The sequence below is a fragment of the Procambarus clarkii genome, chromosome 71 (assembly GCF_040958095.1).
Source record: "Procambarus clarkii isolate CNS0578487 chromosome 71, FALCON_Pclarkii_2.0, whole genome shotgun sequence".
Taxonomy (NCBI): Eukaryota; Metazoa; Arthropoda; class Malacostraca; order Decapoda; family Cambaridae; genus Procambarus; species Procambarus clarkii.
In genome coordinates, this window is record NC_091220.1 from 18,754,393 (window position 1) to 18,772,323 (window position 17,931).

General features: G+C 46.2%; 1 protein-coding gene across 1 annotated transcript in view; it reads left to right on the forward strand.

Moving 5' to 3' along the window:
• Nucleotides 1-14,851, forward strand: part of LOC123745641 (serine/arginine repetitive matrix protein 2) — a gene marked incomplete at its 5' end in the record, with an annotated part of 63,117 nt that extends 48,266 nt beyond the window's left edge. Inside the window, 3 exon segments of the mRNA XM_069312197.1 lie at nt 3,834-4,001; nt 6,471-6,680; nt 8,297-14,851. Coding sequence (XP_069168298.1) covers nt 3,834-4,001; nt 6,471-6,680; nt 8,297-11,476 — 3,558 coding nt within the window. The 3' untranslated portion in view covers nt 11,477-14,851.
• Nucleotides 14,852-17,931: the final 3,080 nt, after the last annotated feature.

Below are 17,931 nucleotides of genomic sequence, written 5' to 3' on the forward strand. Positions count from 1 at the left end.
CTTGTTTGCTGCGTCCTTGCACTTCTGCGTGATGTAATCCATCATATCTTGGGCCGTCTTTCCCCTGAGCTCTGTTTCCCATGCTATATCTGTTAGGAATTTTCTTATCCCCTCATAGTTTCCCTTTCGGTATGCTAACCTTTTGGTTTCGGTATCCCTCCTCGAGTTCAATAACCCTTCTTCAATCAAGTACTCAAACACCAGTACACTGTGGTCGCTCATTCCTACTGGGTCCTCAAAACCGATTTCTCTTATGTCGGAGTCGTTCAGAGTGAAGACTAGGTCGAGTCTCGCTGGTTCGTCATTGCCTCTCATCCTTGTGGGTTCTCCGACATGCTGCGTTAAAAAGTTGCTTGTCACCACCTCCAATAGTTTGGCTCTCCACGTATCCTCGCCTCCATGCGGTTGTGTGTGTGTGTGTGCGTGTGTGCGTGTGTGCGTGTGTGTGTGTGTGTGTGTGTGTGTGTGTGTGTGTGTGTGTGTGTGTGTGTGTGTGTGTGTGTGTGTGTGTGTGTGTGTGTGTGTGTGTGTGTGTGTGCGTGTGTGCGTGCGTGTGCGTGCGGGTGGAGGCGGAGGCCGCGGACATATATGACTGGAAGGCCCAGAACTAACCTAATATGGACACTTAAACCACCACCAACCTCGCCGGCCACGCCGCACACAGCACCTAGTCTGTGCTGGTCCCGATCCTCTCTATACACCCTCCTGGCTCCCCACTTGGGCTGGACGGTAGAGCGACGATCTCCCTTCATGCTGGTCGGCGTTCAATCCCCTCTGACCGTCCATAAGTGGTTGGGACACCATTCCTTCCCACCGTCCCATCCCAAATACTTATCCATGCCCCTTTCCCAGTGCTATATAGTAATGACTTAGCGCTTTCCCCTTGATAGTTTTCATCCATTCCACCCCTTCCATTCCTCTCCCAGCGACTCTCAACTCTAATCCATCCCATCATGTACCCATCTCTAGACTATAAGTGATCCAGAACTCACTTAAAATACTTTTTTATTTACTTGTAAGAATACAAGGGAACCGGTCGGCCGAGCGGACAGCACACTGGACTTGTGATCCTGTGGTCCCGGGTTCGATCCCAGGCGCCGGCGAGAAACAATGGGCAGAGTTTCTTTCACCCTATGCCCCCTGTTACCTAGCAGTAAAATAGGTACCTGGGTGTTAGTCAGCTGTCACGGGCTGCTTCCTGGGGGTGGAGGCCTGGTCGAGGACCGGGCCGCGGGGACACTAAAAAGCCCCGAAATCATCTCAAGATAACCTCAAGATAACTGAGAAGCAAAATTTACCTTTAATAACTGCTAAAAAAAATAATTTGGGCTTTAAAGCAATTTTTATATCCCTTTTATTAATCTAAATATATGTAGGCCTATTGTCAAAACTCTATTGCGAGCAGCCGCGTCCAACAGCCTGGTTGATCAGTCCGGCAACCAGGAGGCCTGGTCGACGACCGGGCCGCGGGGACGCTAAGCCCCGGAAGCACCTCAAGGTAACCTCAAGGTAAGGTAGAAGTTTGAAATATATATAAATATATATAAATATGAAATATTTATAAATATATATATATATGAAATATATATAAATAAATAAATAAAAAAAATTAAATAAGTTTGAGATTTAGCAGTTTAGAAGATTTAGAATTAGACGTTTGAAAGCGATTTAGGAACTGTGCAGAGAGTAGGACACAATAGCGTGGTTGAACACGAAGCGTACAAACCCACGGACTTGTGTATCAGGGAAGTCCTGGGGCCAGATTCACGAAACAGCTACGCAAGTACTTATGAACCTGGGACCAGATTCACGAAGCATTTACGCAAGTACTTACGAACCTGGGACCAGATTCACGAAGCAGTTACGCAAGTACTTACGAACTTGGGACCAGATTCACGAAGCAGTTACGCAAGTACTTACGAACCTGGGGCCAGATTCACGAAGCAGTTACCCAAGTACTTACGAACCTGGGGCCAAATTCACGAAGCAGTTACGCAAGTACTTACGAACCTGGGACCAGATTCACGAAGCAGTTACGCAAGTACTTACGAACGTGTCCATCTTTCCTCAATCTTTGACGGCTTTGGTTACATTTATTAAACAGTTTACAAACATGAAAACTTGCCAATCAACTGTTGTTATTGTTATAAACAGCCTCCTGGTGCTTCGGAGCTCATTAACTGTTTAATAATTGTAAACAAAGCCGCCAAAGATTGAGAAAAGATGTACAGGTTCGTAAGTGCCTGCGTAACTGCTTCGTGAATCTGGTCCCAGGTTCGTAAGTACTTGCGTAACTGTTTCGTGAATCTGGCCCCAGGTTCGTAAGTACTTGCGTAAATGCTTCGTGAATCTGGCCCCAGGTTCGTAAGTGCCTGCGTAACTGCTTCGTGAATCTGGTCCCAGGTTCGTAAGTACTTGCGTAACTGTTTCGTGAATCTGGCCCCAGGTTCGTAAGTACTTGCGTAAATGCTTCGTGAATCTGGCTCTTGGACCATAAGCAGAAATTTTGTGGCAGCGAAGCTGTTTGACCTAAAACTTGAGACTTGCTCGGTGGGGCTAACTCTCTCAGGCGCGGACGGAAAAAGAAGAGCACGATGCGCATATTTGCGCATACGAGACAATTAGCGACGCGCCTGCTTGCGCACACCAGGCAAGCAATGCACATATTTGCGCTCACGAGGCAAACAATGCACATATATTTGCGCACACGAGGCAAACAACGTTCTCGCGCGGAAATCAAACAACACACACGCACACTTTTACGCGCCAAATTTGAAGCACATTAACAGGCCACCCAAACAAGCAATCCTTAACGACACGCCAGTTAGTACGACGGGTTTTTATCATTATAAATATTACAGCAGCCGACACAAGTATTTTCAAAATCGGGGGAGTGATCTAGAAATTCAAGAAGCGACCGAAACAGGAAAATTGGCGCGGAATTCAAACGAAAACGAGGAAGATGCCGTTCAAGAGGGAAAACAAAAGAGGGCGAGTCCAACGCCCCACTGCCGAGCCGGCCTCTAGTGGGGTCTAAAACCTGTACTAATATGACCATTGTGACGTCGTAGTGACGTCACACACACCTCGACCACTTAGAACACAGGATTGTCTCTATCTTCGCCAGGATAGGTTAGGATAAGTTACCCCCCTAGGATAGTGTTCAGTTACATGCCTGTTTACCTGGTATTGGTTGCGGGGATCAGTGTCCCCTGCGGCCCGGTCTCCGAATATGCCTGGTTGGTGGTTAACCAGGCTGTTAGGTGCAGCTGATTGTAGTCTGATGTACGAGTCACAGCCTGCTTGATCAGAGGCATCATTTTGGAGGTGTTGATCAGGTCTCTCTCTCTCTCTCTCTCTCTCTCTCTCTCTCTCTCTCTCTCTCTCTCTCTCTCTCTCTCTCTCTCTCTCTCTCTCTCTCTCTCTCTCTCTCTCTGTCTCTCTCTCTCTCTCTCTCTCTCTCTCTCTCTCTCTCTCTCTCTCTCTCTCTCTCTCTCTCTCTCTCTCTCTCTCTCTCTCTCTCTCTCTCTCTCTCTCTCATACATAACGATGAATACCATGAAGAATACATACTTAAGATGACCCATGATTAAAAGTGTTATACATAAAATTCATGTACCTCAATATAATATTTATATATTTCAGTGTAACTTACATGTATGAATTTTCCCATATGTATTTGTATTTTTAAACTATACATATGACCATACATATTAAATATATATATGATTTTCCATTCCTGTTTTTTGCATATGTCGCTTGCCGGGTGTGACTTGGCTGTAACCTTGACTGTAACCTTGACTGTAACCTTGACTGTATTTTTGTGATTACAGGAGGTAGAGGAACACGTCCGCGGCCAGGGCGACCTGAGGGCGCTGACGGAGGCGCGGGAGGGCGGGGGCTGGGAGCTGGCACGCCCTCAGAAGCGGCTGGTTCATCAGTCAGCCCGCAAGTGGGGCACTGTTGATACCCAGGACCTCCACGAGACCACTCGCGTCCAGGTGAGAGGGAGAGGGAGGGAGGGAGGGAGGGAGGGAGGGAGGGAGGGAGGGAGGGACAGAGAGAGAGAGAGAGAGAGAGAGAGAGAGAGAGAGAGAGAGAGAGAGAGAGAGAGAGAGAGAGAGAGAGAGAGAGAGAGAGAGAGAGAGAGAGACAGAGAGACAGAGACAGAGACAGAAAGAGCGACAGAGAGAGAGACAGAGAGAGAGACAGAGACAGAAAGAGAGACAGAGAGAGAGACATAGAGAGAGAGAGAGAGAGAGAGAGAGAGAGAGAGAGAGAGAGAGAGAGAGAGAGAGAGAGACACAGAGACAGACAGACAGACAGACAGACAGACAGACAGACAGACAGACAGACAGACAGACAGACAGACAGACAGAGAAAGAGAGAGAGACAGAGACAGAGGGTGTGTGTGTGTGTGTGTGTGTGTGTGTGTGTGTGTGTGTGTGTGTGTGTGTGTGTGTGTGTGTGTGTGTGTGTGTGTGTGTAGCCTGTCTTCACTGGGGCCAGATTCACGAAGCAGTTACGCAAGCACTTACCAACCTGTACATCTTTTCTCAATCTTTGGCGGCTTTGTTTACAATTATTAAACAGTTAATGAGCTCCGAAGCACCAGGAGGCTGTTTATAACAATAACAACAGTTGATTGGCAAGTTTTCATGCTTGTAAACTGTTTAATAAATGTAACCAAAGTCGTCCAAGATTGAGGAAAGATGTACACGTTCGTAAGTGCTTGCGTAACTGCTTCGTGAATCTGGCCCCGCTTACAGGGCTCTGATGTTAAATAGCGGGCTATGGTAACTCCCCAAACAGGTGACTAGACACACCATTTGGCTCCAGTAGCTGGCCACACCCTGGCCAAGAGGCTTCAGTAGCTGGCCACACCCTGGCCAAGAGGCTTCAGTAGCTGGCCACACCCTGGCCAAGAGGCTTCAGAAGCGGGCCACACCCTGGCCAGCCCCACCTGTGTGTGGGGGTGTGACTAACCAACATAGAAGGTCACTTGTCCTTTACCGTTTTCGCGCTATACCCCCAACATTCTTCACTGGTCCGTGCACACCAACAAGCCTCGAGGACAAGAGAGAGAGAAGATTAAGCCACCCAAAGGGTGGCACGGGCATGAATAGCCCATAAGTGGTGGCCCTTTTGAGCCATTTCCAGTATCAATAGATGATACTGGAGATCTGTGGAGGTGCGACTGCACCCTGCGTGACGGGAGATGTCTCCCGTGAGGACTGGAGGACAAGCCAATATCGCCCTTATATCAGCCTTGGTGGTAGGGTGCGGGGCCAGTGTGTTATTAGGTAGAGTGACGGCCATTCTCACTTTCCCAGGGGCACTCAGTTGTTGTTGTTTAAGATTCAGCTACTCGGAACAAGTTGCAAGTAGCACGGGCTATGGTGAGCCCGTAGCTTACCTGGCACAGGAGCGGTCAGTCTCTTCCTGCTTGCAGTATATCACAATCTTTGGGTAAAGCTCCACTTACTGACAGGTGAAGCAACATTCACTGCCAGGTGAAGCAACTATCAGGAGTAAGCGCCAAACCATTACGATAGGTTATCTTGAGATGATTTCGGGGCTTTTTAGTGTCCCCGCGGCCCGGTCCTCGACCAGGCCTCCACCCCCAGGAAGCAGCCCGTGACAGCTGACTAACACCCAGGTACCTATTTTACTGCTAGGTAACAGGGGCATAGGTTGAAAGAAACTCTGCCCATTGTTTCTTATTGTTACGATTACATAACTCTTGGAAGTGAAATCAGGAAAAAAGATTTAGGATAGGAAGGAGGAAAGGAATATGGTGCCCCAACCACTTGGATGGTCGGGGATTGAACGCCGACCTGCATGAAGCGAGACCGTCGCTCTACCGTCCAGCCCAAGTGTCTGGACAAAGTCAGAAACGATAGTAGCATCGCGTCAGTAGACCATATGAAGGCTCTGGCTCGCAGGTGGCTCCATTTCCCCTCTGTAGGCAGTCTGAACGTTGTGTGAATGTTGTGTGAAGGTTGTGTAATGTTGTGTTGATGTTGTGTGAAGGTTGTCTGAATGGTGTATAAATGTTGTGTGAAGGTTGTCTGAATGTTGTGTAGATGGAGGAGGGGGGGGATTCGATAAGCTTAGCAGGATTCCTGTCTCTGGCATTGGGAAACTGGGAACCATGAGTGAAAATGATTGTATAAGACCAGTCATGTATAGGAGCAGTCATGTATAGGTGCAGTCATATATAGGAGCAGTCATGTATAGGAGCAGTCATGTATAGGTCCGTGGCAGTGGGCCTATTGCAATGTGCCTGTCTTCATCAATGTTTGTCTTCCAGGACGGACACGTGGTAACGGAAATATAAACAAACCATATTTTTTCTTCCAGGACGGACACGTGGTAACGGAAACATAAACAAACCACATTTTTTTCTTCCAGGACGGACACGTGATAACGGAAACATAAACATAAATAAACCAGATTTTTTCTTCCAGGACGGACACGTGGTAACGGAGACGGAGCGTACGACTCAGCACGAGGACTACGAGAACGAGTCTTTGCCAGACTCCGGGTCGTCCTTGAGCGACGGGTCGGTGCACGAAGAGGCCCGCGAGACCCACCACAACATCGTACACACCAAGGACGAGGACCTAGTCGAGTACTACGGTGTTCCCCGCGGCGGTACACTCGCTCAGGGCGTCAAGGTTAGGGCACTCACCATTGCTCTACACACGGGGGGGTGTAGGGCCACCTGCAGGCTGCCTAGCTAGGTGTAGGGCCACCTGCAGGCTGCCTAGCTAGGTGTAGGGCCACCTGCAGGCTGCCTAGGTGTAGGGCCACCTGCAGGCTGCCTAGGTGTAGGGCCACCTGCAGGCTGCCTAGGTGTAGGGCCACCTGCAGGCTTCCAGAATATGTAGTCATCTGGGGACTCCACTATTAGACCGCAAGTAGACAAATACACCCCCTAGTAGGCTATGTATACAACCCGTCCTCTTAAAAATAACGTCACTTTTGGCTCGTATGTGCGATATAGCTAAATTTGTACGTAATTTGAAATGAAATCGACTCACAAAAGTGACGGTCTGTTCCGTTTTCTGTTTGAGTTGTCCGGCGTACGCGCAGAGGTTATGAGAGGACACTTTAAATTAACGTTTTTCATAACGTTTTGAAACTTTATGAAAATTTCCTGCCCACCTAACCTATCAGAGGACCCTTAACTTACTGTTGTTGAAAAAAAAAATACCAAATTTATTTTCATTTTCAAATTACGTCCAAATTCGGCCATACGGGCAAACGGCCAAAAGCGACGTTCTTTTTAAGAGGACAGGTTGTGTTGATAAACCACTAGGAGATAACTAGTAAGCTACTAGTAGACTACTAATTAACTACAAGTAGACAACTAACAGACCACTCGTAGACTTCTGGTAGACTATTAACAGGCCGATAATAATCTACTTGTGAGTTCAAGGAAACACTAGACCACTACTGCGAGACTCCTAGAAGACTCCGAGAAGCTACTACACCACTATTTAGGCACTAGTGCTGCAGTAAGTCAACATTGCCCCTAAATACAACACTATTAAGTGTATTTCGAACCCTCTTCACGGCTCCTGTCGATTTGTTCATGAAGATATATGATACAAAGCCTTGACTGTGACTGAAATGACATGAGCACAGACCCACTGACCTAGGAGCTAGGCAACTGTTGTGGGCGCACATCCACTGAATATAAGTCTTCAGGCATGCTGGGGGAAGGTCAATGGTTGGTTTACGAGGGGGGACCTCAATGACCCTAACAGGCTTCCTGTCCCCCAGCTCCCAACTATGAGAAACGAATTGAATTCATGTTTAGGAAAGTTGGTGTGTAAATATATTCGAGTATTCGAGTATTATTGAGCTTTATTTGGGCTTTATTAAATTAATAATAGCATGAACATATCACTACCAGCTGTTATATTGCACAGAGCTGTTCTGACATATGTGATTAACGTGTGTATCATACTGCACGCCATGCGTCACTCCGTACACATGGCCTATAAAGATATGTGTGTGACATATGTGATTAACGTGTGTATCATACTGCACGCCATGCGTCACTCCGTACACATGGCGTATAAAGATATGTGTGTGACATATGTGATTAACGTGTGTATCATACTGCACGCCATGTGTCACTCCGTACACATGGCGTATAAAGATATGTGTGTGACATATGTGATTAACGTGTGTATCATACTGCACGCCATGTGTCACTCCGCACACATGGCGTATAAAGATATGTGTGTGGCATAGTGTATACTAATGTGTTGTATTCCGGCAGCTTGGAGAGGGGATGCATGTGGTGAGTGAGGACTTCCACGAGGACCGGGAGGGAGAAGACCTTGACTCCCTTAGTGAGAGACTTCGCCGAGCTCGCCGCCTCGGGACCCTTAAACCCAAGCCCCGGGACACTCCCGAGCGTACCGACGCCCTTACTCGCCGCCCTCTCGACTACCACCAGGAGGAGGAGACCCGCAAATCAGAGACCAACCGCTGGTTGGAGAACCACTTCGGCAGCGAGTCGGGTCGTTCCGGCAGCTCCCAGCACGAGCCTGAAGAGGAGGGCGGTGTGCAAACAGTAGGCGGAAACGTCATCACCATTACCATGAGTCCCCGGCCAGCCACACCCGAGGACCAGCCCGATGCCCCTCCTCCGCCCATACACAGGAGGGCGGGATCATCACTCGCACACACCCACTCGCAGGCGTCTAAAGCACCGCCGCCGCCACCACCCCCTAAACCAGCTGCAGCTTGGACACCGCCGCCGCCGCCCGCGTCATCACATCAACAGTCTTCACCACATAGTGAGGAGATCACAGACACCATGATCGCTGCCGCCCGAGCGAGGCTCCGGTCTACTGGCCGCATCCTGGATGACAGTGATCAAGGCACTCCTCCCATCAGTCCCGCCGCCACAAATGGAACAAGGTTCACAAGCTTTCAAGATCGGATGCACATATTGCCAACCTCTGCAGGAACATTTAGTTCACCTCCAGTCTCCCCTACAGAGCGCTGTCAGCCTGTCGATAGCCCAGTATACGGAAGTAGATTCAAAACTGGGAGCCCGAGTGGCATCATGCCCACACGGTTATTTTCCACGCCCAACAGAGGTTCCCGGCCTGCAGCACAGTCCCCTCCAGACAGCCCCCCGCCTCCTCTCCCAGCCTCTCCACCTCCCCCACCAAGCAACAATGTCAACAGATCCCAGTCATTCAACGTAAACTCAAAGAACTGGATGAATAGTAACTCAAAGATCTCATCATCTCGTCTTATGGACTCACGATTGAAGGAGTACCGTAGTGAGGAGCAGCTGGACACAGTGGGTCACAGACCTGCCAGACGCTGGCCCCCGTCACAGAGGGATGTCTCACCCGAAACCCCCAGAGAATCCACCCCTCCTCCTCCCCCTCGTCAACGCATATCACACTCTGCTAATACGAATTATACTCATTACAATACTGCACCCACCAGGTCCTCGAAGTTATCTAAGACCTCTACGTTTGCAACACAAACAATTGCGCGGGATTCAGGAACCCAGACTGATCCATCCCCAGTACCACCACCTCGTACCAAGAAAAAGAACAAACCTAAAACGTACTACTTTGGGCAGGATTCTTCATCTTCAACGTCTTCCTCTAACAGAGTACTAAGAACCACCACCAGTGCACCCACAACCAACGTGTCTTACACGAGCACGCCAAGTAAACATAACCAGTCATCTCCCAAAGTTGAAAGAAAGTTCCGCACAAGCAAAACAATCACCCCTGTGATAGTATCCAACACCAACAGTACAAAACCCCATTCCATCTTGAAGAACCGTTCTTGGCATTACCGTAGCATGGATGAGCTAAGTACTGGCGTGGAAAGCTCTCCCAAGGCCTCCTGGACTAACACAGTCGATCCGCGTCGCCGCCCTCGTGACTACTCTCAACAAACAAAAGAGCCGGAGACACGAACGCTTCCCAAGAAACTGATGAATGGTACCTTGTCTCCTAGCAAAACTTATATCTTCGGTGGAGACACTACCTCGAGCGTGGGTCGCGTACGACCAGAGTCGTCATCTCGCCTCCGAAGGACTCATGGAGGATCTATGGTCAACGTGTCATTAGCCAGCATGTCCTCTCCAAAGAGCAAGGTTCACCTAGAACCGGAGGATAGACAATTACTGCCAGAGAACAGACACTCACCACGAGAAGATAGACAGTCACCTCCAAAGGACAGGCACCCACCTTCAAAGGACAGGCGCTCGCCTCCACGGGACAGGCACTCGCCTCCACGGGACAAGCACTCGCCTCCAAGGGACCGGCACTCGCCTCCACGGGACAGGCACTCGCCTCCACGGGACAGGCACTCACCTCCAATGGACAGTCAGTCACCTTCAAGAAGTATCCGCCCTGTCATTAGAAGTCAAAGTCTAAATGTAAAGCCGGCACCCCTCAGCATTGTGTCATCTCCAGTAGGAGTGTCAACGAGTAATGGTCTTTCTAGCCACCAGCGCACATCCACTGTATATAAGTCTTCCCCATACCTCAATCTGAGAAGCCCCAATCTTATTGCCACCATTGCTCGCTCCAACTCCACCAGACGAACTCCTGAAGACCAGAATGGTGACTACGACCGAGAGGAGTCTCCACCTCCTGGTGAACGGCACAGCTCCCCGCGTCACACAACAGTTAGTTCTTCGCGTAACACTGCCGCCTATAACAACCATAACCCCCTCACTGTGAATGGCCAAGATAACCGGGAAGATGAAAAGAGGAACAGATTCATGAAAGGCCTCTTAACATCCGCTCCAGAGCTCTTCCATTTTATTCATGGTGATGAGGTGGATAAGCAGGATAATAACAATGGTCCTAACACCACTCGCCAGTCTTTCAACCCACCAGAATCTCCACCGCAACTGATTCGACCTCCAGAGTCGCCGCTGACTTCCCCACCGGCCACCTCGCCACCAGCTTCAGCACCTCGCATCTTCACATTCGGACGAGGAGAGGCGGGATCTCAAAAGCGCAACCCATCACTGTCCCAGGAGAGCAACAATCGCTTCAGTAGTCTAGGACGGCCCCGGGAAAGCCTCACCAGTAACTACCGGGATAACAACTCGAGTAGCCGCAGGGATACCGCTTCCAACCAACGCAACAGTCTTAGTTCCCAATACCATCGTAACGCCGTCTTAAACAACAACAATGGAACAAGCTCCCTTAATCGGCCAAAATTTAACCTAAAATCTTCTGGAGGATCTTCTCTGTTGTACTCCACCTCCTTCCGCAACAGACAGGACCAAGGCCCGGCCTCGCTGACCAGAAGGGGCTCTGACTCCAACGACCCCCCGACCCAGTCACAGAGGTGGAGGGAGCAGGATGACAACGTTGTGACAGAGAAAGACAGGGGAAAGGTCGCCTCAAATATCACGCGGGACGGTGCTGTTCTCATCCCCATAAGAGACTGGAACAGCCGCTGAAGCAATGGTGCTAAACTTAGATGTAGTTTTATACGGCTGATGCGCGAAGATTTCCGGGTCAACTAATCATACCAAACATTTGTACGTTATACTCTTTTTACAAAGCTTTTGGTTAGATCCCGAGTAAAATAATATTAAAAGCTCTGTGAGAGAAAATACCAGGTAGTTTCCTCAAACGTCCGGTGACGTGACTTCGAAAGTCACACCAGTACGTCCTATACCACATGTAGTCATTATCAAACTATTTATTAACTCTACTGGATGTCTCTGACACTCACGCTCGTAACATTTATAACTCGACTGGAAGGTGGAAAGCACAGAACAGGCTCAGAAGGTAGTGAGAGAGCTCTCCCAGCCTCGCAGTTGTGAGCTGAGGTTGAGCTCCAAGTGGTCCACCACCTGGCTTACCACCTGTTAAACCAGTGTTTGTGTCAGATGGTGTGGCCCACGTCACTTGACTCACCCATGTACTGCTGCAGTGTTTGTGTCAGATGGTGTGGCCCACCTCACTTGACTCACCCATGTACTGCTGCAGTGTTTGTGTCAGGTGGTGTGGCCCACCTCACTTGACTCACCCATGTACTGCTGCAGTGTTTGAGTCAGGTGGTGTGACCCACCTCACTTGACTCACCCATGTACTGCTGCAGTGTTTGAGTCAGGTGGTGTGACCCACCTCACTTGACTCACCCATGTACTGCTGCAGTGTTTGAGTCAGGTGGTGTGACCCACCTCACTTGATTCACCCATGTACTGCTGTAGTGTTTGTGTCAGGTGGTGTGGCCCACCTCACCTGATTCACCCATGTACTGCTGCAGTGTTTGTGTCAGGTGGTGTGGCCCACCTCACTTGACTCACCCATGTACTGCTGTAGTGTTTGAGTCAGGTGGTGTGACCCACCTCACTTGACTCACCCATGTACTGCTGCAGTGTTTGAGTCAGGTGGTGTGACCCACCTCACTTGATTCACCCATGTACTGCTGTAGTGTTTGTGTCAGGTGGTGTGGCCCACCTCACTTGACTCACCCATGTACTGCTGCAGTGTTTGAGTCAGATGGTGTGGCCCACCTGCTGTAGCACTGTGACTACCTAGTGGGTAGCAACCCACCTAGCCTGGTACACCTACAGCAGGGTGACTTGCCACTTTAAGCAGTTAAACAGCAAGTTCGAGTAATAATGTTATGTATTGCCATGTGTTGCGAAGGTTTCAATGTGCCATAGTGTTAGAGTTTAGGAGTGGAGTATAGTGAGGGGGAGTGAAGTGAGCTTTATTTGAAGTGCTATGAGGCTTATTGAAGGAGTAAGAGTGTGAAGTTGTGTTGTGAGGTGTGGTCGTTGGAGAGCAATATAGTGCAGCATCGAGAGAGACCTAGATTACGGGCTCACCATAGCCCGTGCTACATGGACACGTCGTTCTGAGTAGCTAAATCTAAAAACAGCAACAAGACACCTAGAGCTGGGATACAGATGCCTCAAGTTTGAGGCGCTTGAGGTCCACCTTCACTCCCTCCTCCGCCCGCATACTTAATATGCATTTGTTTAGTTAGGTAATTTATCTTGACCTTTTATATAATGAGAACTTACTATATAACTCAAGCGTTCAGTATACCTTATAACATGCATCATACCTCTTGGCCTTTACGCTGTAAGTGGCGTAGCTGACGCATTGTTTGCCGACGGTTAAATGCTGTTCTCGATTGATTGATTGATAAAGATTAAGCCACCCAAGAGGTGGCACGGGCATGAATAGCCCGTAAGTGGTACAATGCTGTTCTCACTCAGCTCTCAATTATACAGCATTGTTAATCCTAGGTGCCTTATGTTAAACTTTGAATACAAGTTAAATTTACAAGATGAACCGTCGACTTAGCTTTAATGGTGTGTGAGAGCAGCGTCACGTGACCTGAATCGAAGCATTTGGGCCGTTAACAATCTTGTGCTATTACAAAGAACGTATTTTGGCCTTAAAAGAACCTTCTGTTGGCTTCCTTACTTACCTCAAAGATTCTTAACTCTTGGCTTCATCACTTATCGGAAAGAATCAAGAGACAACGACGTTTCGGTCCGTCCTGCTCCAGGACGGGGCCGAAACGTCGTCTCCTCTTCATCTTCTCGGGCCAGATTCACGAAGCAGTTACGCAAGCACTTACGAACCTGTACATCTTTTCTCAACTTTTGGCGGCTTTGTTTACAATTATTAAACGGTTAATGAGCTCCGAAGCACCAGGAGGCTGTTTATAACAATAAGAACAGGTGATTGGCAAGTTTTCATGCTTGTAAACTGTTTAATAAATGTAACCAAACCCGTCAAAGATTGAGGAAAGATGTACACGTTTGTCAGTGCTCGTGTAACCGCTTCGTGAATCTGGCCGTCCTCATCGTTAGCAGAATCTTCACCCGTTGGCTTCCGCATTTACCTCAGAGACTTTTTTTTCCTCACCTCTAACCAAATACTACTGAGGGTTGTATGCTCTGGAATGCCTCTATTGTGTTTTTAGTTGCCGTCCATAACTCGATCATTACTTGTAATCACCTTTGTACATTATATTAATTGACATTTTAATGCTGTGGAACATTTGCTAGAATGTTGCATTCATGCATAAAATGTATTTTGTATGGTAAGTTGAATGTGTATATTTTAAATAAATTGTATAGATTATCCGCAAGTTTTTATGTTGAAAATATTAGTTAGGCTATAGTTTTACATGATGCCATATCATGGATTTTTTTGCCAAATGTAAAGTGTCATGTGCTATTAACATATAAGTATTAGTGGACAGCTTTATTTTAAATACTGTAATCTCAAGGATTGTAATTTTTGTATTTTAGAAATATTTTTAAAAAATGTCCGTAGACCTATGGAGTGAGAATATGTAGCGATAAGAGTTAGGCTTTGGTTATGGCGTCAATTATGTTAAGATACGAGATTTAATATTGAGTAATACATGAGCCAGTCATATTTGTTTTAAGTCTTGTAACCGGTTTGTGGCCAAGTTTGGCCGTTAAGTTGAAGATAATTATGTGGGTTGTGGTAGTGTAGATGAGGCTTGTACAAGCAGCCTAGTGTATTGATGTTCTGAATTGATGCTACCATATGCCGTCGGGGGCTCTTATTGATGCTATATCATTCTCACTCTTCACATTACATAGCAGTAGCAGTTTCCGTCCGAGTGTCTTGATAGATTCCCTGTATATATATAGAGTAATGAAGGGAATATGCGAGAGAAAATTAACATTGTAAGCAAAATGGCTGTTGTTGCTCTACACATGCTTCATTAACAGTAATTCAATATATTTTGACCTACAGGTAATTCAAATATGCATTTGTTGTCATGCCAGTTTTGTATCATCTTGTCAATAAAATATTACATAAACTGAGTTATCGTTCTGTTAATCCTTTAACATTACAGGGACACGTAATTTGGCGGTAATTATGGGTGTACATCTTTTCATTGTAGAGCATAACAAATGACTTACATCTTCATTAATATTGGCTGGGATGACAGGTAATTCCTCAACTATATAACTCAGTGTTTGAGTTCGAATTTAATATAACAATAAAACGAGTATAATTATTTAGAATAAAGCATTTTAATTTAAGACAGGGTAGGTAATAGCTTCTTAATAGTTGATGAGTTGAAGACAGGTATTGTGTTCAGGCAATGGAAGGTTAATTAACGTTGAACACAACTCAAGTTTTCTCAATTACTTTGTGAATTCATTAACCGTGCTTTAGTGTTCAGGTAAGATTATTTAACTATCTTTTGAGTAATTATCTTACCTCTGAATTTAAGATATTAATCACATTGGCTTTTATTGTCATTCAGGTGTCTTATCTCAAAATGAACACAGTTTACCAATTCCTGATCTTAATTATACTGCTCCAGAATGATGCTATATCGCTCTATATCTCGCGTGCTATATATCACTATCACTTTCTATATCACGCAGTATGGAGAGCGCTCCATACTGCGCGCTCACACATTAAGGTACGATATTGGCAATGGAATGCACTTACAAAAGAATATCTTAATTCAATCAGAAAAAATAAAAGAAATAGTCCAGCTTTTGCCAGCATGTCTATAGCGAAGATCTACATTCTGAAACCCTTATCACCAATTTAGCTAACTAAGCATCTTGAAAATTATGTTCTTTGCTAGGTTTTGGGGGAATACTAATATATGAAATCATTTCTAAACGTAGTTACGACCTGATTAATAGTAGTACACTCAACTGTGATGGCTAGCAATGAGCAAAAACAAATGTCCCTTTGCTAAACTTCCTCGTAAAAATATGCAATTTTTAGTGTGTAAAGCGTCACTCACTTATTGTAACAGCTAGTTCTGGCCAATCTAAGGATAACAATGGCCAATTATATCGCACGAAATAGTTTAATAAAGTTTATTAACATGTCAGGTATCAAGAATCTAAAAATTAATGCAATATTGTACTGCCATCAAAATAATACAATTCACGTCAATTTAGACATTAGCTTTAACACACATTATTAGGCTATCACATATAAATATGATGAAATGCATTCTACTAGAAATTATTGACCTCATTACATATAAGACAAAGTAATGAAAAATATTATGAATATCAACTTCGGTGATAATCACTATATAATGTATAGTGCATCACTATAGTAAGGTACTATACATTATATGCGCCCCGGCTGCCTGATACCGGGAAATAGCAAAGAGGGATGAGGTCCCTATAGCCTCTTCAGGCCACACACCCTACAATCTCCTCAGGCCACACACCCTACAATCTCCTCAGGCCACACACCCTACAATCTCCTCAGGCCACACACCCTACAATCTCCTCAGGCCACACACCCTACAATCTCCTCAGGCCACACACCCTACAATCTCCTCAGGCCACACACCCTACAATCTCCTCAGGCCACACACCCTACAATCTCTTCAGGCCACACACCCTACAATCTCTTCAGGCCACACACCCTACAATCTCTTCAGGCCACACACCCTACAATCTCTTCAGGCCACACACCCTACAATCTCTTCAGGCCACGGACATGACGCATGAAACGGAAAGGTATGGCGAAGGATGTCATGGCGGACATCGTCTCTGGCACCTGCCACGTCGAGGAGAACGGGAACCGTGATACGAGATAAGATACGAGATTCCTCGTCTCACAATCGTGAGGCGAGGAATATTCAGCCTACGAACGGCGGAACTCTGTAGTCTGAAGCGAGCGCTATGAAATCGAGGGTAGTGAAGGTGTTCCACTGTATCCTGCAGGGTTGGACACCACTGGCAGTATGGGGAAGCTGCCTTATGTGTGCTTTCCTCCGAGGCTAAGAGGTCCCCCTTTTTCCAGCCAGAGGTGGTACCTCTGTGTGTGTGTGGGGGGGGGGGGCCTTAATATAAGTCTAACTGTATATAGTTAGGCTTATACCGTTGTTGTTGTTATAGATTCAGCTACTCGGAACAAGTTGCAAGTAGCACGGGCTATGGTGAGCCCGTAGTGGACTGACCTGGCATAGGAGCGGGGCTGTGAGTGTACAAAAGTAAACACTGCAGTAAGTAGTCAATTTTGTTTTATTAACAAGCTTAGGTATACACAGCAATGTGCTGCTACCCTATTCTATATGGAAGATGACGCTGTGTAGCTCAAAAACTAACAATAGGTTCATATTTCCTGAATAAAGATTTTGAATTTGAATTTGAATCTAATATTCGCATCAGGATGGTTAGTCATATATGGAATCAGGGGAGAAATTACTAGCTTCAGTACAAAAATAAATATATGATTTTCATCACAGCTAAGCACTGAATCATGGAAATATTATATTATAATTATTTTTATCAGTTTCTATAAGAATCCTGTCAAATAATGCCTATTTTATATATAACAGTTCTTCAAAAGGGAAATTCAAAGTTAGCGGTGGAATCCCTCGCAATATTATCAGTGGAACCCGAGTTCACCATGTTGTGAAATACGCTACTTCTTATTTATATCAAATTTTACATTATTATATATATTTACATATATTATTACCATCAATTTTTTGTGGTATTTACTTGTAAAATAAAAGTCATAACGCATATAAGAAAATAGCAGCAGTCTCCAACAGAAAATGGAAGTAAAGGAATTAATACATATACAAAAATTGCAGAATATGATATAGAAGGTAATAATAATAATAATAATAATTTATTTAGGAACAGTATATACATAGTTGCAGCGTTACAGTACATTCTATTAGATTTAAAGATAGAGGTAGTAAATATAATATTTAAAGCCACTAGTACACATAGCGTTTAGAACAAGTTATTTATACAAGGGGGAGGTGGGGAAATATAATATATATAAGAGAAAGACAAAATAGGGGCCAGAAATATAATATATGAGTGAAAATCAGGGTAAATATGCCCTTAGGAGGAGCGTGCGCAAGCCGCGAGGCGCCTGTCCCGCCCTAGAGCATTGT